Below are 22,504 nucleotides of genomic sequence, written 5' to 3' on the forward strand. Positions count from 1 at the left end.
AAAAAAAAAAAAAAGAGACCAGACTTACTGGTCTGATAGAGACTGGAGAAACCCTGAGAGTATGGCCCCCAGACACCCTTATTGCTCATTAATGAAGTCACCCCTGAGGTTCACCTGTCAGCCAAAGGTTAGATAGGCTCATAAAACAAAATGAGACTAAATGGGCACACGAGCCCAGTGGCAAGGGTGAGAAGGCAGGAGAGGACAGGAAAGCTGGTAATGGGGAAGCCAAGGTTGAGAAGGGGAGAATGTTGACACATCATGGGGTTGGCAACCAACGTCACAAAACAATATGTTTATTAATTGTTTAATGAGAAACTTGTTTGTTCTTCATCTAAAGCACAATAAAAAAAAAAAAAAAAAGAAAACCCAATGAAGTACAATTCTACCCAGACACACATGGAGTCGCCGTGAGTTGGAACAGACTCAATGGCAACTGGCTAGGAGTCCCTGGGTGGTGTAAACGGTTAACATGCTTAGCTGCTAACCAAAAGGTTGTAGGTTTGAGTCCACCCAGAGGTGCCTTGGAAGAAAGGCCTGGTGATCTACATCCAAAAAACCAGCCACTGAAAACCCTATGGAACACAGTTCTACTGTGACACACACAAGGGCATCATGAATCAGAATCAACTTGACAGCAATTGGTTAACTGGTACTTCAAAGATTTTCACAAAGCCAAATCAGATTATATTTTAAAAACAATAAAAATAACCCTGTGTGCTAGAGGTGTGAGACTCCAAGAGTGCCTGGGTGGCACAGGGACACACCGAGTGCGGCCGCCTTGCTGTTTCAGTGTTGTATAATCTAACAGGTTCCACACAGATTCCCTTCACAGAGAGGCCCACAAACCGAGTGGACTGGCCATCAGATGGCTAGACACTCACCTCGTTGAAGTCACCCACTCTGGGGATGTGGTTCTTCCTTGTCTTCCCCAAGACGGCGCCTGAGTTGGAGACCACCACGGCTGTGTTCCACAAGACGTCCCCGTGCATGAAGTCTCGCTCCAGGATGGGCGAGACCACCACCATGTCGTGTTTCTCAGCCAGCTGGAAAGGCAGTGGAGACAGCAGAGCCCTCCGTTCAAATCTACTGTCATGTTTTTCTCAGGGAAGAATTCCATTGTTCTGCTACCTGACTGAGCTCAGCGCAGAGCTGTCGTTTGAATTTGTTTTTTGAAAGATGAAATGCCAGGGACATCCTAATACCCACACTTAGCTGAGTAAGACTCGAACTCAAATCCATAACCTGTCACTGTCGAGTTGATTCTGACTCATGGTGACCCCATATGACAGAGTAGAACTGTTACACAGGGTTTTCTTGGCTGTAATCTTTACATAAGCAGACTGCCAGGCCCTTCTTCCATGATAGCACTGGGTGGGTTCAAAATGCCAACCTGTAGTTTAGGAGCTGAATGAAAACCACTTACACCACCCAAGGACATTTTTGCTTATCCATTACCTCCCTCCTCAAAAAACAAACAAACAAAAAAAAAAGCCCTTTGGCACTGAATTCCTTTTTAATCTCAAATAATAACATCAGGATGTTGTGGCCGTCAGGATTAGGAGCCCCAGCTAGTCATTCGTCCTCCACGCTAATTAGCTTTTCATCAACTTTGGCCTTAATGGTAGGAAAAGGCACATCCGGGCAGAAGGCGATGTTAGGAGCTGTGTGAATGCAACCTCCAGTCCCCAGGCCCCTCTCTGTGCAGACAGGTGTCCCTTTGGCACTAGTCCCCATTCCCACCCTTCCTATTCCATTCTCCCACCCTGCTTCAGGCTCATCATCTGCAATGTTTGCCTAACCAGTCCCCTTTATTTCCGCAGCACAGAACTAACAACCTGGTGAAGGAGAGTTTGCTTTCCTACAGCCCAAGAACACTGATGTTTGGAAGCACAACTCCATCTCGATTAGAATCACAACAATCACTATACTTTTCACAAATAATGCACCCACGTAAATAACATGCCCACACATATCACATGCAGAAATGATGAAATTAAAACAGTTCTGGCATAGCACGGTTGGCAAAAAAACGTGTAACGCATGAGTTATTTGCGTAAAAGTACAGTACAGCTCTGCTTAAAAAACCCTAAATACATGTATAAAATCTGAAAAGGGGACACAGAGGAATGAAAAGGTTCTTTCCTCAGAGGTGAGAATAAGGATAAATTACCGTTCATGATCTCTTTGTTATGAGCTTCTTAATAAGAGTTTTGCTGTTATTGTTGCTAGTTGTCATTGAGTCGATTCTGACTCATGGGAGACCCCATGTGTGCAGAGTAGAACTGTGCTCCATAGGGCTTTGAAGGTTGTGACCTTTTGGAAGCAGATTGCCAGGTGGCCTGTCTTCCGAGGTGCCCCTTGGTGGGTTCGAACTGCCAACCTTTCAGCTAGTAGTTGAGCACTTAACCATCTGTACCACCTAGGAAAAAAAACCTGTTGCTGTCAAATTGATTCTGACTCATAGTGACCCTATAGGACAGAGAAGAACTGTCCCATAGGGTTTCCAAGGAGTGGCTGGTGGATTCGAACTGCTGACCTAGCTGTAGCTCTTAACTACTATGCCACCAAATTCACATACCATAAAATTTATTCTTTGAAAGTGCACAATTCAGTGGTTTTTAGAATATTCAGAGTTGCACAACCATCAACATTTAATTTTAGAACATTTTTATCACCCCAAAAAGAAATCCTAGCAGTCACTCCCCCATGTCCTAGGCAACCACTAATCTACTTTCTCTTTGGATTTGCCTATTCTGGACACTTAACATAAATGGGAGCATGTGACATGTTAGGAGCTTTTAACAAAGAAAAATCAAAACCAATTTCTGCCCTGATGAGACAGGCCACTCAGTGAAGCTTACATAGCTCAAGCAAATGGCAAAAGGGGCGAGCAAAGCTTTGGACACAGAATTAGAAGTCTTCAGTTCCCAGGTGGCAGCTTTACCACTCACTGGCTGCAGAACCTATGGGTGTCATCCCCGGCTACCCAATTTGGGCTTCAGGTCCCTCACCTGAAAAAGCCACTAAGGACCCTTCCGGCTCTGAAACCCCATGATATAAGTGAAAGGACACTAAAAAAAAGGTGGCAAATAGTCTTATGTGTGAAACAAGCACCAGGCTGGTATGTTGTTCTTGGTGGACAGCCACACCTGACAGCTGTGGCCATGGTCTGCGACCTGCTCGTATTTGGCAGCTGATTTTGGAGGAGACGTTGACATTCAGTTAATGTTCTACCTTCTGACAGAATCTGGTGGTGAGCCCGTCCTCCACTGACTCAGCAAATTCTGTCCATGGAAGCTTCTCTCTTGTACAGAAAGCAAAGGGCATAGCTGGAATCAGAAAAAAGGCAGAATCATAAATAACACCCAGTGTTCACGGCTCTGAGGGGGCGCTCCTCAGCCTGGCAGTAGGGGGGAGGGATTACCACAGAAGGACAAGACCTCAGGAATGCTGGGGCCTGGCTTCCCAGACCTGAACCTGGCGAAGCGCACTGGGCAGGCCCTACTCTTCTGGGCTTCATGGTAGAACCAGGGACTGGGACAAATGTCCTTCCTACAATCTTAAAAAAGCAACTGCAAATGCTACAGCAAAAAGTGGTTCCCAGACGGCAAAGCCCCAGCTGCAAGGTGGTAAGAGCTCAGCCAGCCAGGATGCCTTGGGAAAAGTATCAGTGGCCACTGAGGATGGTGGTGGGCCCCTCGGCACTTCACCATCAGGGCTGCCTCCTCCCAGGGACAGGGGGGCTTCTTCAGGAGTGAGAAAGCCACCCACTAATGATCCTACGCCAAGTTTGGGTACCACTAGACAGGACGTGCACCTCCAAGGATAAATGCATTCTTCCGAGGAGCCTGGGTGGCATGAGCAGTTTGTGATTGGCTGCTAACTCAAAGGCTGGTGGTTCTAACTTAGTGGCACTGCGGAAGAAAAGCCTGGCAATCTGTTTCCCTAAAGATTAAAACCAAACCAAACCCATTGCCATCGAGTCAATTCTGACCCATAGCAACCCTACAGAACAGAGCAGAACTGCCCAATAGGGCTTCTAAGGCTGTAAATTTTTACAGAAGCAGACTGCCACACCTTTCTCTCACAGAGTGGCTGGTGGGTTCAAACTACTGACCTTTCAGTTAGCAGGAGAGCGCTTAACCACTACGCCACCAGGACTCCTTTTGCTAAAGATTTCACCCAAAGAAACCCTATAGAGCAGTTCCACTCTGTAACACATGGGGTTGCCATGAGCTGGGGGGCCGACTCAACGGCAGCTAACAACACTTGACTAGATACCACCAGGGGCTCATTCAGTAAGAAACATCATTAAAAACACTGATTTTTTTATTTTTTGACCCACAGTAATTTTAATTATGTTAAGAAAATTGTTCAGGGTCTTATAACGTGGATGAACCTGGAAGACATTATATTGAGTGAAATAATCCAATCACAAAAAAACAAATATTGTGTATTCCCATTTTTATGAAATGACATAAATAGGTAAATATACAGAAACTTATGTTCATTAGTGCTTGCCAGGGATGGATGGGTGAGGGGGAGGGGGATTCACTCTCTAGACAGTAGACACTATTTTTGCTGATGGGAAAGGTAACATTGAATGAGGGTGAAGTGTACATAGCTTGACAAAGGTAAATGATGTCACTAAGATGTACACAAGCAAAAGGGATCTTTTGGTAATTGCTATAGCATATATAACTTTGCAACAACAACCAAAAAATATATGTGTGGGTATATATCTACGTATGCAGACATATATGTTACAGGTATGTATACATATGTGGCTATATATGTACGTTTATATAAGCGTATGCATTTGTATATGTATATATGTGGGTGCGTGCATATATATTCACGTATATAACAAACCACATGGGGGCACAGTTACGGGTACTTCTTAGACATAACAAAACACCTCACAAGATTGATTTTCTGAGTTTGAAGGCTTAGGACCATAGTCTCACGGGACATCTCAGTCAGCTGGCATAATATAGTTTGTGTTCTATATCCTAATTTGGTGAGTAGTCTCTGGGGTCTTAAACGCTTGCAAATGGCCATCTAAAATACAACTATTGGTCTCTCTTGTCCAGAACAAAAGAGAAAGAAGGAAACCAAATATTCGAAGAAAAAACTAGTCTACAGGACTAGTCTATATGAACCACGGCCTCACCTATCCTGAGACCAGAAGAACTAGACGGTGCCCAGCTACCACTACCTACCGTTCTGATCAGGGCCGCCACAGATGGATTCCCATAGAATGGGAGAAACATGTAGGACAGAACCTCAAATTCTTTAAAAAATCCATACTTTGAAACTGGAGGGCTCCTCAAGACTTTTACTGCCCTGAGATACTCTTTAAACTTTGAACCAAAACAAGCCCGAGGTCACTTTTTAGCTAAATAACAGATTAAATACCCAGACTAATGAAAACAGAACAACCAGAATGGAAATGAGAATGTTCACGCATTGTAAAGAATGTGACCAACGTCACCGAACAATTTGTCTAGAAATTGTTGAACGGGAAACTAAACTGCTGTGGAAACCTTCACCGAAAACACAGTATCATTAAAAAAAAAGAAAACTGCTCAGGACTCTATTTATGCCAACAAAACAAAAATATTCTCTGTATTGCAAATAAAAATGCTCTCTATTGAGATATAGTGAGAAGAAACCCATGGAATCAGAAGTCACAGTACGTATTTACCACTACTTATTAGCTATGAGAATAAACACCGACACTTGCGTTTCTGGAATAACTAGTCCACGTGGTTGTCAAAACGATTAAATGAGATGATATATATGAGCATGTCTGCCATTTCTCAGTAGAGAAACAGTAAAATAGTAGAAATAGGTACTATGTAAAAACAGTACAAATACATACCATTAAACTGATTTTTGTTTGCTTTTTATCAAACAATGGAGACACACATACATAGTGACAATACAGACATGTTTGTCACCCCCACTCATGCCAGGTTCAAAGCGCAGGGGCAGGGAGGGGAGGGGGTGCATTGGGGGAGGGAAGGGTACCAGGGACCCTGGTCTGTGAGTAATGTTGCTCCAGGGTCTCAGTCACGCTTGGAATTATCTGCAACATGTCAACTCTTGAATATCTTTAATTCTGTAGATATTTAATGTAATATCTGATGGTGTGAGCTGGCATCTCATCGCTTCCCTTATTACTAGTGAGGTGAGCCCCTTGCCACCTGTCCACTGGCCATTCTGGATTGTCTACAGGACTAGTAGAACTAGGCATTCTCAGTCACATCCTTGGCCATTTACTACTGGGCTGCCTGTCTTTTCCTCTTCCTTTGGACTACTCAATTCCTTGTCTTGACCAATGCAGGATACTCTGGATCTCCCACTCACAATAACCCAAAGCCATTTCTTTCAGGGGTACACCTGCTGGCGGCCCAGCAAGAGCATCCATGTTCCATGCTCTGACCAAGTAACTTGCGCTAAGGCTCATAGGAAACACCATGATGGGATGGGGCGCTGCTTCAACTGGCCGTGGCATGAGGTGTGGCCTGTTTGGGGTAATAAAAAACCAGTTGCTATCAAGTTGATTCTGACTTACGGTGACCCCATGTGCACCAGAGTAGAACTGTGCTCCACAGGGTTTTCTTTTAACTTTTTTTTTTATTGTGGTGAAAATAAACACAACAAAACATTTACCAATTCAACAATTTATCCATGTATAATTCAGTGACACTGATTACAGTCTTCACGTTGTGTAACCATTAACGCTATCACCATGCGGTTTTCAATGGCTGATTTTTCAGAAATAGATTGCCAGGCGTTTCTTTGGAGGTGCCTCTGGATGGACTTGAACCTCAAACCTTTTGGTTAGCAGTTGAGCATGTTCACCATTTGCACCACCCAGGGACTCCAGGTGGTAATAAAAGTGGCCCCCATTTCCCTAATGCCCCCCTCATGCCAGGCACCATGACAAGCCTGGTAATGAGCAGCATGTCCCGTGACAACCCAGTGAAGCAGGTATGACTGGCCTCATTTCACAAAGAAGGAAGAGAAGCCTCAGCCTCCACTTTCTTCCAACCTCAGGGCACCTGCTCTTAAAATCGTGCCAGGAAGAAGGTGCCACCAATTGCATCACCTCCACTGCCCCTCCTGTCCCAACACACACACAGGTAAGTGGACAGCAGTTGCTGCCAGCAACAGCCTGGGGGCCTGGCTCAGGATGCCCCTGGCTCACCTGTGGGAAGAGGGATTAACTATTTTAAGGAGGCCAAAAAAAAAAAGCTGTTGATAACAAAAATATCTCTTAATGACCATCAATTCTCAGCTTTCAGAAGTTAGCAGAGACTCAAGTGCCCCAAGGGAATAAAACCTCTGATTTCTCCATTTCGATCCAAATTTCTCCATCTCCCTTTTAACATCTTCTCTTCCTGTTTACACAAGTGCTCTAATGTAAACAAACTTGCAAAAGAAGGCTGTGGGCTGGGACTCAGTGAGACTGGCTGCAGAGTCCCAACCACAGTGGCGTTTTTAAGAAAGAGGGGAGTAAGTGTCCAGACTCAGAATGGCCCTGCCGTAGAGGGAAGGGGATGAATTATAACCCAGTGTGGCTGCATGTGGGGGAGTCCTTAGGGCCCCACAAAGGAGGGGCAAATGCTCATCTGTTCTGATGAGCAGGAGTTTTCCAGGCCCAAGAAAGGGAAGAAGTTGGTTGAACAATCTAGTAAATATTTTGTAGTGCCTGCCACAGATCAGAGATTGTTGTCACTAATGATAAAATGGGTGGGGAGAGAGATAGGAAAGACAGATTAAAAAAAAAAAAAAAAAAATGCAGGCACTGAGGAGGTAAACAAATCAAGAGTCAGGCAAACAAGAGTGGAAATGCAATTCTAACAAGAAACATGAAAAATGACACGGACGTCTGTGTAAGACGGCAGACAGCAGATTGGACATAACATTGCTGAATGTAAAGGGATTTTTATGTAAAGGTATAAACAAGGATGGGGTGTTGAGAGAGGAGACCAGCAACAAATATGAAAGTTGGAAAGCAGAGCTATGCAGGCATGTATCTCAGCCAATCTGAGCACTGAGCACCCAGCAGCTGAGAAGGCCACCACAGACCCCTCGAGAGTTCAGGCAGCAGAAGCCCTGTGTACGCCTGAAGGTGGGGAAGTGGAGGAGGGTGTTAAACAAGAAGGACTGGTTGAGTCTGATCAAGCAGTTTGATGCCCAGACCCTTCCCCCACTCTAGGAATAGAGACTTGGCTCTTCTCCCCAGGGAAGGCTAGCGGATCATTCTCCAGAGAGATTCAACAGAGGGTCTCTGTCCTTGGAAAAGCCTGGACAGACGAAGAGGGAATGTGTCAAGAAAGAAGGACTGTGTAAACATCAGCATGCTGGGGCCCGGTCCTCTTCCTTCTTGGCAGGAGATTAGAAGACTCTTCACTGGGAACCTGAGCAGCCTGAAAACAATGACCTGAAGATACCAGCAACACAGATTACCTAACAAACAGCTGCACCAGACCATCCAGTAAGAAATCTCAGGGGATGAGGCCCTTCACACACTCAGAGCTTGCAATCATCTCTTTAATTTCCAGTTATTAAAATATAAGCAGACAACTAGGAAAAAAAAAAAAAAAAAAAGACCAATTCGAAGTAAGGACTATGTAGGGAGAAAAAAAATATGTAATATTAATTATCCTCAGAGAAAAGAGAAGATATTGCAACCATGATACTAGAACAAGATGTGACAGAACAGGAATGTTCAGAACACCAAAAGGAACTCTTGTAAAATAAAAATATGATAGCAGAAATGACAGATTTAATAGAAGGACTAAATGACAAATTAGATGAAATCTACTATAAAAATGGGTAAAAACAGAGAAAAAAATAAGACAGAATACTTAAGAAAATTAGGGAACTAGTCCAGGGTTCCAACATTCTAATAATCGGAATAACATGAAGAAAAGAGAGAAAATTTAGGGGAGAAAATCACTAATGAAACAATACAAGAAAGGACCCAAGTTTCTAGACTGAAAGAACCCACTGAATATCCAGCAGAATGAATTAAAATAGATACACACACAGTACATCATTATGAAATTTCAGAGTATTAGAGAAAAAGAAGACCCTAGAATCTTCCAGAAAAGCATAAAATAGGTAATATACAATGCATCAGATATCAAAATGGCTTAGGACTGCTCAACAATATCCAGAGCTAGAAGACAATGGAGCAAAATGTCAAACTTCTGAAGGAAAATTATTTCTAATCTAGAATTCTATACCCAACCAAATTATCAAACAACTGTGAGAAGGAACTTATTTTCAGACATGCAAAGTCTCAAGAAATTTACTCCCACATATTCCTTCTTAAGGAACTACTCTACCAAAATGAAGGAGTAAACCAAGAAAGAAGAAGATGTGGGATAGAAGAAACTCAAGAGTGAGGCAGGCAGACTCCCCAAGATGATGGTTAAAGAAAATCCCAGGATGACAGCTGTGCAGCCAGCAGAAGGGGCAACTCATTCAGACCAGAGCAATCAGAGGGCTCAGGACAGATTCCTTCAAGATGATGAAACTGACAGACTGTTTAACGGAACTTAGGAAACCGGCAGAAAGTTTGGAATTGACTTTGTGGCAAGTATGCAGAAAACAAAGCCAACTCGACGAAAAAGAAGAGTTATTCAGGAAAAGAAATCAAAGCTTACACAACGGCTTGGCAGAGAACAGAAGGGGGATGGAACAGGAAGGGTCCATATGTGTGGAAGGGGTAGGAGGAGGGAAGGACAAGTACTATCTTCTTCCATACTAAGGCGTCCATAGATGATGCAAAGTGGAAAAGAAGTAGCTGCACTTCAAAGGGAAATCCAAAGAATCAGCTAAGAGTTGGGAGCAGTTGCCTCTGGGGAGGAGGATACATATATTCTTTTGTAACAGACTTTGTAGACTCATTTGACTCTAAACATGAGCATGTATAACTGATAAAAATTTTAAAAATAAAATAAAGGTAGATGGTGCCAGGAGTGTATATAAGAGGGGACTCAACTTTAGCTAGGGAAGTGGTTCTCAGTGGAGACCTGAGGGTTGAGCAGAGTTTAACAAGGCTATGGGAGGGGACAGTATTGCAGGCAGAGGGGACAGCAGGTGCTGTAGCGGAGCCCAGCAGAGATGAGGCTGCAGAGGTGGGGAGGCACAGACGGCAGCAGCGATCATTCCTGTAAGGTGTGGAGAGCAAATTAGCAGGGACCAGTTGGAGGCAAGTAATGTATGCTTATAATGTAGTATGATCCCAAATTACATATGTGTGAAACAGGTAATGTGTGACTTGAGCATTTAAGCTAAGCTATAAACAATCTAAAACTGACAAACACCTTTTCTGTCATAATTTTTAATATTATATTTAGCTACCTTGTAGACACCTGCTTGGCTGTGGTATGATGTGGCATAGCCCTTAGTTTATCATGTTACATACCCCAATGTGCACCCCTGATCATGAACCTGTGATGTGAGTCACCCAGATGCAGTGTGAGCTGGACTTCCCCTATACCAGACCAGAGGGACTGAACCCCAGAAAAAACCCGGGATTTGCTCTTCCAACAAAAGGCAGAGGTAGAACGACTCTGTCCATTGAGACTCTGACCCTCTCTGAAGACTAAGACACTGCCAGACTCTGCCCACTGCCAATGACCTCAGACCTCAGCTACAAAGGACTGCCACTGAGGACAAGCTGCTGGTCAAACCTTCCTCCCAAGACTACTTGTTAAAGGTAAACACCTGAAGGCTGAATATTTGGATTTAATTCTTGGACTACCTTTACCCTGCCCCCATTCTCTAGGTCTACATGAATGTCCTGGAGTCTTGCCTGTGTTCCATGCCATGACAACCTTGCAAAAAACTAAACGAGTTTATTATGACAAGCCTAAGCATTTCTATACTTATTTAAAATAAAATCCCAACAAGACAAGGCAATCACAAAAGCTGAGAGGAAGCTGATGGTGGTCTGGTCCAGGGCAGTGCTGGAGAGATGGGGAGGAATGAGTGGACTCAGACCATTTAGCAGGCAGAAATGGTAGGACCAGACCACAGACTAGGGTGCATCTGAGGGCTGCCTAGGCTCCTGGTGTTATTGACAAAGAACATTTTTAGGGATGAGAAAAGAAAAAAAAAAGTTTATAAAAATCAATAGCAGACACTCTTGACAATGTGGAGATAATACACTATTGTTTGAAGATAGAAGAGAAAGCAGCATCACAAAAGACTTACTCCAAGCTTCCTGGAAACAGATGATGTTGACCCCACACATGGCTGCCACCTCTGCGATGGCCTCGACGCGTCTGTGAACAGCGGAGACCTGACAAGGGAAAGTGAGGATGAAACCCAGTTTAATTCTACTGGTAAGACCATTTTTATTTTTACTTATTTATTTTATTGTACTTGAGATGAACGTTTACAGAACAAACAGTTTCTCATTTAACAGTTAGTACACATACTGTTTTATGATAATGGTTAACAACCCCACAACATGTCAACACTGTCCCTTCTCAATCTTGGATTCCCTATTACCAGCTTTCCTGTCCCCTCCTACCTTCTAGTCCTTGTCCCTGGACGGTTGTGCCCCATTAGTCTCATTTTGTTCTATGGAGCTATATAATCTTTGGCTGAATGGTGAACCTCCGGAGTGACTTCATTACTGACCTAAAATAGTGTCTGGGGGCCATACTCTCAGGGTTTCTCCACTCTCTGTCAGGCCAGTAAGTCTGGTCTTTTTCTGTGAGTTAGAATTTCATTTTACATTTTTTCTCCAGCCCTGTCTGGGATCCTCTGTTGTGATCCTGGTCAGAGCAGTCAGTGGTGGTAGCCGGGCACCATCTAGTTGTACTGGCCTCAGTCTGGTGGAGGTCATGGTAGTTGTGGTCCATTAGTCCTTTGGACTAACCTTTTCCTTGTATCTTGTTTTCTTCATTTCTGTCGCTGCTGAAGGGGTGAGACCATTGGAGTATCTTAGATGGCTGCTCATGGTCTTTTAAGACCCCAGATGCTACTCACCAAAGTAGAATGTAGAACATTTTCTTTATAAACTGTGTTATGCCAATTGAGTTAGATGCTCCCCAAGACCATAGTCCCCATAGCCCTCCGCCTAGCAATTCAGTCCTACAGGGAGTTTGGATGTGTCTATAGAGCTTCCATAACCTTTCCTTGTACAAGTTGTGCTGGCTTTCCCAGTAAGTATGACCATTTTTAGTTGCTCGTAGAACACACCTGGAACGTCCAACCCCCTGACCAGGTGCATGATGGTAAGTAGGGTGGGAGGTTCTGATACTTAAGTCTCTCATCAGGACAAAAATCTGTAAAAAGAGGCAGGCACTTGGATGCTGCCTAGCGGTCTTTGTGAGCCTCAGTGTCCTCACCTGCAAAACTGGGAGAACGCCACTCGGGGTTGCTGAGAGGTATGGAAGAGAGGACACGTGTCGCTTACAGCAAGCAGGGTCCACACATAGCGGGGCCACCGCACACCACGCTCATGACCTTGGCTAGCCCTCCCTCTGCCCCAGATGCAGCCCTCTCCACGGCCCTGCTTCTCCATGTATGGCTTCAGGCACCCTTGTCCTGCTGCTTCTATTCTCCCAAGTGCTTAGTGTGTGCTGTGTCCTCTGCAGGAATGTGTCCCCTCTTCCCCCACCCTGCCTTCGACTCCAGTCCTTACCGACCACACCACCTACCCTCCCAGCTCTCCCACAGCAGGCTGAGTCTCAGGATGACTGGTGCTCCCAGTCCTTTGCGTCTGTACAGCAGCACTGTCCCATGATGCTGTCACCGTCTGTCCCCTGCCTGCCACTCCCATGATCCCACAAGCTCCTCTGGGGCAGAAGAAAGTGTTCTGATCTTTTCTGTGTCCCCATCATACTGCCTGGCTCCCAGGAGACGTTTAGAAATGTTTGTTCAAAGAACAACCAAAGGAACCAGGCTGAGAATTCAGAGCACAAACTCTTCTATACTCTGACTCTCTCCCGGTGTGGCTGTCCATGTGAGGGCTCCCAGGTTCTGTGGACTGAGCCAGCCACAAAAGTACACACACATCTGCTCAGTGCTCCTGGTGCAAAGCATGCTTCTAGGTGCTGTTGGGGCGAGAACAACATCCTGCCCCTAACCCCTGACAATCTGGGGTGCTTGTGGTTGTCAGCTGCCATCAAGTCAGCTCTAACCCATGGCGACCTCACGTACAACAGAATAAAACGCTGCCTGATCCTGCGCCATCTTCACAATCCTTGGTATGTGTGAATCCACGGTTGTCAGTCCATCTCATGCAGGGTTTCCGTCATTTTTGCTAACCCTCTACTTTTCCAGATGTATTCACGAACAGCTGATCCAAAATCAAAAAGTGGACTGAGAGCCAAAAAAACCCAAACCAAACCCACCGGCACTGAGTCAATTCCGACTCATGGCAACCCCATGTGTTACACAGTAGAATTGTTCCATAGGGTTGTTTTTTGTTTTTTAAATAATTTACTTTATTTTTGTTGTTGTTGCTGAGAATATACACAGCAGAACATACACCAATTTAACAATTCCTACATGTACAATTCAGTGACACTGATTGCAGTCTTCAAGTTGTGTAACCATTCTCACCCTCCTTTTCCAAGTTGTTCCTCCCCCATTACCGTAAACTCACTGCCCCCTAAGGTTCCTATCTAATCTTTTGAATCGCTGTTGTCAGTTTGATCCCATATAGATAGTTCTTAAAAGAGCACAATGCTCAAGGTAGCCATTCTTCACTAGTTAAGCTGTTTGGTTTTAAGAAGTCCACAGGGTTTTCTTGGTTGTCATTTTAACAGAAGCAGATTGCCAGGCCTGTCTTTCGTGGCGCCACTGGGTGGGTTTGAACCGCCAAGTTGAGTGCAAACTGTTTGCACCACCCAGGAGCCAGAAACCTTTTAATTCAATAAAAGCAAATGAGGACCAACAGACCTTCCATTTCTCGGGATCCCTAAGAATTCTCTAGCACAATGCATCTGAGAAGCCCTTTGAAGAGAAAGCCCTGAAGGTTTAAGCAGCTGGAGGAGCACTGTGAAAAGTGTATAAAACAAACCACCTGCATCTGTGACAACGTTTCCTTAGGGAAATACAAGATAGTGTCTGTTACATTTGTACACTACCTGTAAGGTCACGGGGATGCCTGTCATACCCCCACAGCCCAGCAGGTGCCGTCAGCTGACGGCTTTAGGTAGAGTGTGTCCCTGCCCTTAGGCTCAACCAGGACACGTATGACCCGGTGCAGGCTGGCAGGAGACTGAGGCAGAGTCCTGTGGACAGAGCACCAGCTGCCAAAAGGGCACCCCACCCCCAGCTGGTAAATGGAACTTCAGATCAATATCGGGACAGGAGCCGAGGGGAAGACAGTGAGGAATGAGGGGAAGGCAAAGGTGTAAGAACCAGACGACAAGAGGAGGCGAGACGCAGGCCAGAGGGCAGGCCAGCCAGGGCAGAAGCCATCCCTGCGATCACCGTGGGTGCCGTGTTGCTGCCTGTGGTAGGGGGCAGCCAGCCAGGGATCATGGATGGGTTCATGACAAAGAGCAAGGCCATATCCATGCTCACGTATTTAAGGCATACCTGCTCGGCCACTGGAGCATCCGTGGGGAGGGGGGTCCTGTTCTGCACCAGCCCCACGCGCACCGTGCGGGGCTGTCTCAGCTGCTCTCCAGCTGCCTCAAAGGCGTACCCCTGCAGTTCAAAGTCCCCTGCAGAGGCAGTGTCCAGTGCTACGCTGGGCAGGCTAAGTTTCCTAAAGTGGGCAGGAGAGAAGAAGGGAGGTGGTTTTGATGAGGCCTGCCGTGTTTAAAAAACCACCCTCTCCTTCCTCCCCGTGTAGCCCCTCATCAGGTGGTGAGGAAGTGGGAGCTGCAGCAGGTCAGGGCAAGGGCCAATGTGGCGGGGGTGGGCATGTGGTAGACACCACACTGACAAGCCTGGACTCTCTAGGGAGGTAGCATGGGGAAGAGCAGCAGAGGGGCAGCAGGAGGGAAGGCAGCCAGAAGAGAGGCTGGCGTTTTGAGGTGCTGAGATTAGGACAGGAATTCAAGTCCCAGCAGTCAACACAGAAGGGGGAATTGATTCCAAAAAATATGTAAGAACCAGCCTCAGAGGGCTATGCTGAGTCTAGGAGAAGGGCAGGGTGGGGGACAGGACGGGCTGTGGAGGATGAGGAATATGCAGCTTAGGAGACACTGGGTGGAGCATCCTGTGGCTATTCCCCGCTAGGATTATAAGTCTCAGGGACCTCACTGTCTGGCTGATACTCCTGAGATGGGGCCCACTCTGGCCTGGTGCTGTGTGGGTGGCCCCCGCTGCAGCCATCAGACTAAAGGCCCCAGTGCTCATCCTGGCTGATGGCTTGCTAGCAAAGTCAAGCAGATTATTTACAAAACCTCCCCACAAACAGCAAATACCTCCTGATGCCCATTGTTTGCTCGGCCCACAAGTGAACAGCAGAGTCCCAGGACATGGCCCCTGGCCAGGAAGGCCTTCCCATCTAAGGGAGAGGTGGTTATGAAATACCCTGAGAATACATCAAAAGTAACCTGACAGCTGTGATCTGATAATAACACTCCGCACCCACTTTAAATCACTCTCTCAAAGATGTTCCTTTCAAAATCATAGCCCTGTCAGCCCCGCACTCCGCACCACCCCCTGACAGCTCCAGTTCACTTCCACCCCTGACAACCAGCCTGCCTTCAACTCCATCGGCAGGTTACAAACAGCAGCGGTGCCCACACGGCACCCCCCTCGGCCAGCCGTGACTGCTTCAGAGGCCATCCCCCACCCCAGGATAGCATCAGATGGGGACACATGCAATAGTTTTCTAGTAACTGTAATCGTACGCCCCCAGTCAGCCCCAGGAAATAGAGAGGCTCCATGTGGCTATTCTTTCCTGGGCCTGAGAGTGCACCTGCGCCTGCGGGCAGGCTGCACCACCCTTTGGAAATGGTTCTGGTGGGCTCTGTCCCCCTTGGCCTTGCCTTGGCCTTGTATCACCCCAGGAAGATGTCAAGTGGAGGAGCTGTAACTGTCCCCTCCATCCACTGTCCTCTCCCCACCTTTCTTCCATCACCATCATTCCAAATACTCAAACCCCATCCCGTGGCCAGCAGTCTACAAGTGCTATCTCCAACCCCTGGGGCTGCCTACCTCTCTAGTTCCAGCTCCCTGCCAAACCAAAAAACCAGCTGCCATCACGTCGACCCCGACTAATGGCAACCCCATGTGTGTCAGAGCAGAACTGTGCTCCACAGGGTTTTCAATGGCTAGTTTTTCAGAAGTAAATCACCAGGCCTTTCTTCTGAGGCACCTCAGGGAAGACTTGAACCTCCAACCTTTCAGTTAGCAGCCAAGTGAGTATTCACCATTTGCGCCACCCAGGCCTCCTGGCTCCCCACCGATTGGCTCACTTGGGTTGCCCTTCTCTCACAGAATCCCTGGGACACGTACCTCTCCTCGGCACCCATCTACCATCTGGGTCCTTCTAACGAGGCCTGCCTGTCCCATCATCCAGATGTTCCAGCACTGCATCCTGCCCACTAAGTTTTGGGGAACCCAACTTGAGCTATGCCCTGTGCAGACTCATTCGATAAATATGTGGGGTGTCCACCAAAGGGGACCAAACCCACCACAGCCCAGGAGAGGGACCGGCACATGAGCCACAAGCGCACCAAACCTTCCTGTGTCCCTTATCAGTTTTCAGCCCCTCATCCCTCACGGGCTCACTCTGACCACAGAGGGAGGCCTGTCCCATCCTGGCCCAGCCCCACCCTCCCCTGCTCTGCACACCTCCGGTCCTTCTCTGGCACCCACCGCACCCACCAGAGGAGCTGAGCTCTTGTCTCCTCAGCAACCTTTCACTTCTGAAGCCTCATCTCCCCCCTTAATAGCTCTTTACCATCAGAGTTTTAAATAATTAAAACTAGAGCTTTGCTAGAAAAGTGATACACGCTCATGGTCGGGGTGGGGGGATCAAAGAGTGGAGAAGGGGAGAAAGCGAAAAAAAAAAAGTTCCCTTCCCTACCCCTAAGCCCCAGTCACGAACCCCAGAGACCAATCCCTCTTAAGGATTTGTTGTGTGTCTTCCCAGTATTTTTCTATGTGTGTATATTAGACTACAGTGGCACTGTTCTGTATATTCTTCTCTTCAACGGGCCCTTGCCACTTCCCCATACATATAGCTCAGACATCACTCCCTGTCAGTGTGCACAGACCTACTACAGCCACTCTTAAGGCTGTGTGAGTCTGTTCCACTAATAAACAGAAAGGAAGGAAGCAGACAGGAAAAAGGAGAGAGAGGGATGGAGAAAGAGAAAGAAGGAAAAGAAAGAGAAAGGAGGACAGAGAGAGAAAGAAGGAAAAAGGGACAGAAAGACAGAGAGAGAAAGAAAGTAGGGAAAGAGAAAGAGAAAAAGAGGGAAATGGGGGGTAGAGGGGAGAGGGAGAGAAAGACGGGTGGGGGGAGAGAAAGTCCCTTCTCCACACGTCCCTGTCGTTACCTCAGGTACTCGCTCTCTGGACAAACTTCCCCTCAGTCCCATGTGCACTAGCTCCCACTTCCAAACTGGTCAACTGCTCTGGGCCCAGTCACCAGCCTTCTGGCTGTTAAAGCCAGTGGCCTCCCTGCTGTCCTCGTCCTAGACATCTCTGCGCCACTTGATACTTCTTTCCTCTCCTACTCTCTACCCCCTCCGCCACCTGGAATGAAACCTCTGGCTAACAACTTCCAAGCCTGACCTCTCCATAAGGCCACCTCCACACAGTCAACGGCCACTGGACCCTCCACTTGGGGATGCAAAAGGCACCCCAAACTCAATGCATACAGAGCTGAACTTGTCATCTTTTCCTGAAAGTGCCCCTCCTTAAATGAGCCCGCCAGCCCGATGTCTGAGCAGAAGCCGGGATGATCTTGGCCTCCTCTGCCACCCTAGGTGGGTCCACACTGTCCGTCCGTCCACCTCCTGGGGCCTCCAGAACCTTGCTCCTCTCCACCTGCAGGACTCTGTCTACTTTAGGCCTCACCATCTTTCACTTGCTTTTTTCCAGTCCATTCCCAGCAGTGCAAATCTTCAAAGGCTCCTCACGTTTAGGGCACAGTTTCGTGACCCCAACATGACACAGAGCCCCAGGATCCAGCCTGGCTCCCTCTGCCTCCTCTCTTGGGACAGTGCTCCATGACCCACCTCTCACACCCGCAGTCCTGAATGGGCAGGTCCCCTGGTATCAGGGGCTTGACCAGGAGTACTGAAGCCCTTCCTGTCCCCCAAACTAACTCCTCTGTTGTCTTCAGGATGCAGTTCAAGCACTGAAGCCACTGGGAGACCTTCCTGGCCTGCCACCCCACAGGAGTTAAGATCCCTCAAGCCCCTATGCCCTTCCTCGCCCACCCCTCTTACCCCCAACCCACAGGGGTAAGCTCCCTCTGGCCTCCCTGCATCCTCCTCTCACACCTAGGACAGTCACCAGCTAGTCTCCTCCAGAAGACAGAAGGCCCTTGAGAGTGGGAATCATGCCTACCCATCTCTGTACCTCAAGCCCAAGACAAGTGCTTGAGGTACAGAGATGAGTAAGACAAAAGTGCTCAGGCCATGTTTGTTGAGTGAATGAATGCTTCCTGGTTCTGACTGTCTTAAAACTGAGAATGATATTCTGAGGATAAGAAAAGGCCGATTTAACTCATTCACTCAGCAAACGCTCGCTAGTGTCTCCTTTGTGTTCGGCACAGCAAGTAATCAGGAGAGGCTGCAGAGCACAGCAGGAATCTAGAGAGGGGCTGGACTCCAGAGCCACTACGATTTCCCAGAGGTGACATGTCCAAGTCTGGCTTTGAGGAATCCACAGGAGTTCAGTGGGAGACCAGTTACCAGTTGTCATCATGTCAACTCCAACTCATGGCGACCCCGTGTGTGTCAGGGTAGAACTGTGCTCCACAGGGTTTTCACTGGCTGATTTTACAGAAACAGATCCCCAAGCCTTTCTTCCAAGTGCCTCTGGGTGGACTGGAACCTCCAACCTTTCAGTTAGCAGCTGAGTGCATTAACCACTTGAACTACTCAGTGGCAGAAGGAATTTTTAAAAGATTAATAACCTTCTATTTCCTAGGTGGCACAAATGGTTAAGTGCTAGGCTACTAACTGAAGGTTGGAGGTTCGAGTCCACCCAGAGGCACGTGGAAGAAAGGCCTGGGGATCTACTTCTGAAAAATCAGCCACTGAAAACCCTGCGGAGCACAGTGCTACACTGACAAACACAGGGTTGCCATGAGTCCACAGCAACTGTTTTTTTTTTAATAACTTTCTATCTTTAGTTCACAACCCAGTTCATAGACAAATCTCACCTAATTACAAGGACTGTGCAAGTTCAAAGCTTTATATCCTAAAGGTAAAACCTGGAAGGGATAAGTGCTGAGTGGAGCAGAGCCAAGAGAGGAGAGTAGGAAAAAGACAGGAAAGGGAGCCACTCACTGGGTTATTTGTAGGCCTAGCCTGTCACTGGTCACTGAGCTGCCAGCCAACACACTACCCATGATGATACCTACTCCCCTGGAGCAATCTAGCTGCTCAGACAAAATCCCTTTAGCAAGACAGTCCTTGGCCTGATCTTGGCCCTACTCCAGAATGTGCCTGGCTGGTCTCCTGGGTGGGAAACTGATTTCTCTTTTACCTCTCCCTGACCCCCAACAGCTCTCCCAAATACTTCTCTTACCCAGGAAAACATGCCCCTCTTACCCTTAAAACAAGCCCATTCCCATCCCTGCAAGCTGAGACACTTCTTGTTTTAAGACACCTTCTTTGGGTGCCCCAACTCTAAAAGAAGTCCAACAGGAAGTTTTGGGAGGGGTCTTGAAGGTCATCCAGCTCTGGTACCCTCTTTGGGTGTGAAGAGCCCTTTCGACCATCATTCCAAAGACAGTTCTTCCACCTCTACCACTCACTAGCTGTGAAAACACCTGTGGGTCTGAGGTCTGGCCTCCCTGCAGTAACCCCAATCAACACCCGCTTAAGCCTCAAGGTCACTGCCTCAAGATCATGGGGGGCACACTCTGGCTGGATCGTGGGAGGCAGGGGCCAGCCATCACTCCTGGAAGTGGTAAGAGATAACTCAGGAGCCAACTGCATGGCCCTGCAGGTGGGGCCAAGTGTTAGGATTTCATTCTAGGAGCCATGGTAGGGTTTTAATTAAGCAAAGGAGCCACATGATATGATTTATAGGTTCACCGACCCTTCTGCTTGCTGCATGGAGAATGGCTTGAAGAAAAACAAGAGTGGAGGGGGAGAGTCTTTTCCAGCTTTGTATTGGCACAAACGGCTAAGTGCTCAACTACTAGCTTAAAGGCTGACAGTTGAAACCCACCGAGAGGCGCTCAGAAGATAGGCCTGGCAATCTGCTTCTGAAAGGTCACAGACTTGAAAACCCTATGGAGCTCTTCTACTCTGCACACACGTGGTCGCCATGAATCAGGGTTAACTCCACCGCAACCAACAAGGAAACACCGTAGTGAGATTCGCTGGAGTAGAAAGACGTTTGCACTCAAAGCTGGTTAATTCATGAACGGAGCCGGCCAGTAGGAAGGAAATCTTTTTCCTTCTCCAACCAGGTTTAGCCGGCCTCTACCCCCAAGGGTCCGCCAGAGGTCGGGCCACTGCTGGAAGGGGTGCTGGGTATGGACACTCCGCATACCTGTGGGGGATCTGGCTGGAGGTACTGACCCCACTGAGCCTGGGCCTTGCCCGGGTCCTCCAAGCACTGGCTCTAGGGAGGACGCTGGTCATTCCACTGGGAGGAGGGCTGGGAGGCCAAGAAGAACGCCCAGGTGAGTAAACTCTGTCCTGTCCTTGCCGGTTCCGGGGAACGGTGAGGGGGAAGTAGCTTGTAAAGGTCATACTGGTCCTGCAGCCCCTGAGCGCCCTGGAGCTCGTCCAGTCTGTAAGGTCTCGGTCCCCCAGCTCAGGAGCTTATCGCCCTGCCTCAGAATCCCCCAGACCTTGAAGCCCTCCCCTTGCTCCCCCAGATCCACACTGGTGGGCCCAGGACCCCCCAACTCAGCCTCTGGACCCCAGACCTGGTCTCCTTGCCATAGAGTATGCGTTTCACCTCCCGCAGGTCTGCGGGCGGCAGGTGCTGCTCCAAGCACTGCTCCAGCGACCCCCACTCAGGCCCCGACATGCTGCCCGGAGTCCACAAGACCGACGTCCAGACCAGAACGGCCAGCCCTTTGCCCTCGGGGGAAGCATACCGCCAGGCTGCGCACGCGCCATCGACGGAGGGTGGGGGAGGTGGCGGCGCAGGGACTGATGTGCGGACACGCCCCGTCCTCGTGCCTCCTGGCGCGCAGCCAGTCAGCGCTCCAGAGTCTCGCGGACGGGACCGCCCCCTGCCCTCGCGCCTCTGCCGCACGCGCCTGGACACGCCCCCCTCCACAGACAAGACCGCCCCTTCCGCGGACTGTCCGCCACGGCTTCAGGGCTTTGGTCGATAGTTTTATGGAGGCAGCGTCCTCACCCCAACCCACGGGCCGTCTCAGGCCCCGGGGACGTAGCTGCCTTAGGCCTCCCAGTCGCTCACCTTCGCCTCAGCCCCCTCCCGTCAGCCGCCTGGAAATGCCAGGCGGGCCGGGCGCCGGGAGAGGTGGCGGGGGCCGGGCGGGCCTCCAGGAGACTGGGAGTGTTTGAGGGGAACGCTGCCGTCGCAGCTCGGCTCCTGTCGCCCGTTCTCGCCCGACCTAGGACTCCCCAGCAGAGGAGTAGCAAGCTCGCAAGGCCCCCCACGCCAAGGTCCTGGGACCGGAGGCAGGAGGCGGCCGGTCTCCAGAGCCCGTCGTGTCTGAGAATTATCGCCCCGGAGCTGGTCCTGCCTGCCGCCTACCTGGAAGAAAGTCTCTGGTCTCCGGGCGAGGTTAGCAGTGGGGGCAACAGAGAGTCAGCCTGCCTTCTGGAGTCAACACCGACATGTCGGCCTACTCGGCCACCTCGGCACCCTCAGCCACTTCCGGGTGCCCCTTCCCCCGGGCAGCAGCGGGGGTGTCCGTTATGGGCACCTTCTTGGGCCAGTTGATTCGACTCATGGAGACCTCACATGTATCAGAATCAGAGTAGAGCTTCACTCCACAGGGTTTTCAATGGCTGGTGTTTCAAAAGTAGATCACCAGGCCTTTCTTCCAGGGTGCCTCTGGGTGGATTTGAACTTCCAACATTTTGGTTAGCAGCCAAGGATGTGAACCGGGACTCCACGTTCTTGGGCAGGCAGCACTTTACTCATTGCAGAGGTGATAGAGGCTGTTCCTGCTGATCTAGAGGATGGCACTCTCAGGAGCCAAAGAAGGGGCCTTTTTTTAAGCCTTACTGGGAGTGGCACAGTGATTAAGCATTTGGCTGCTAACCAAAAGATCAGCAGTTGAAATCCACCAGCTGCTCCTTGGAAACCGTATGGGGCAGTTCTACTCTATCTTATAGGGTCGCTACGAGTCAGAATTGACTCGACAGCAATG

At 48.5% G+C, this 22,504-nt stretch overlaps 1 protein-coding gene across 1 annotated transcript in view; it reads right to left on the reverse strand.

The window, feature by feature from the left end:
• Positions 1 to 21,194, reverse strand: part of UPB1 (beta-ureidopropionase 1) — a 34,971-nt gene extending 13,777 nt beyond the window's left edge. The window contains exons 1-5 of the mRNA XM_004386209.2: positions 21,080 to 21,194; positions 14,593 to 14,764; positions 11,245 to 11,332; positions 3,238 to 3,332; positions 885 to 1,046 (exon numbers count right to left, since the gene is read on the reverse strand). Of these exons, the coding sequence (XP_004386266.1) occupies positions 885 to 1,046; positions 3,238 to 3,332; positions 11,245 to 11,332; positions 14,593 to 14,764; positions 21,080 to 21,183 (621 nt within the window). The 5' untranslated portion in view covers positions 21,184 to 21,194. The remainder of the gene's footprint in view (positions 1 to 884; positions 1,047 to 3,237; positions 3,333 to 11,244; positions 11,333 to 14,592; positions 14,765 to 21,079) is intronic.
• Between the last annotated feature and the right edge of the window lie 1,310 nt (positions 21,195 to 22,504).

This window comes from Trichechus manatus, unplaced genomic scaffold (genome assembly GCF_000243295.1).
Source record: "Trichechus manatus latirostris isolate Lorelei unplaced genomic scaffold, TriManLat1.0 scaffold00157, whole genome shotgun sequence".
Taxonomy (NCBI): Eukaryota; Metazoa; Chordata; class Mammalia; order Sirenia; family Trichechidae; genus Trichechus; species Trichechus manatus.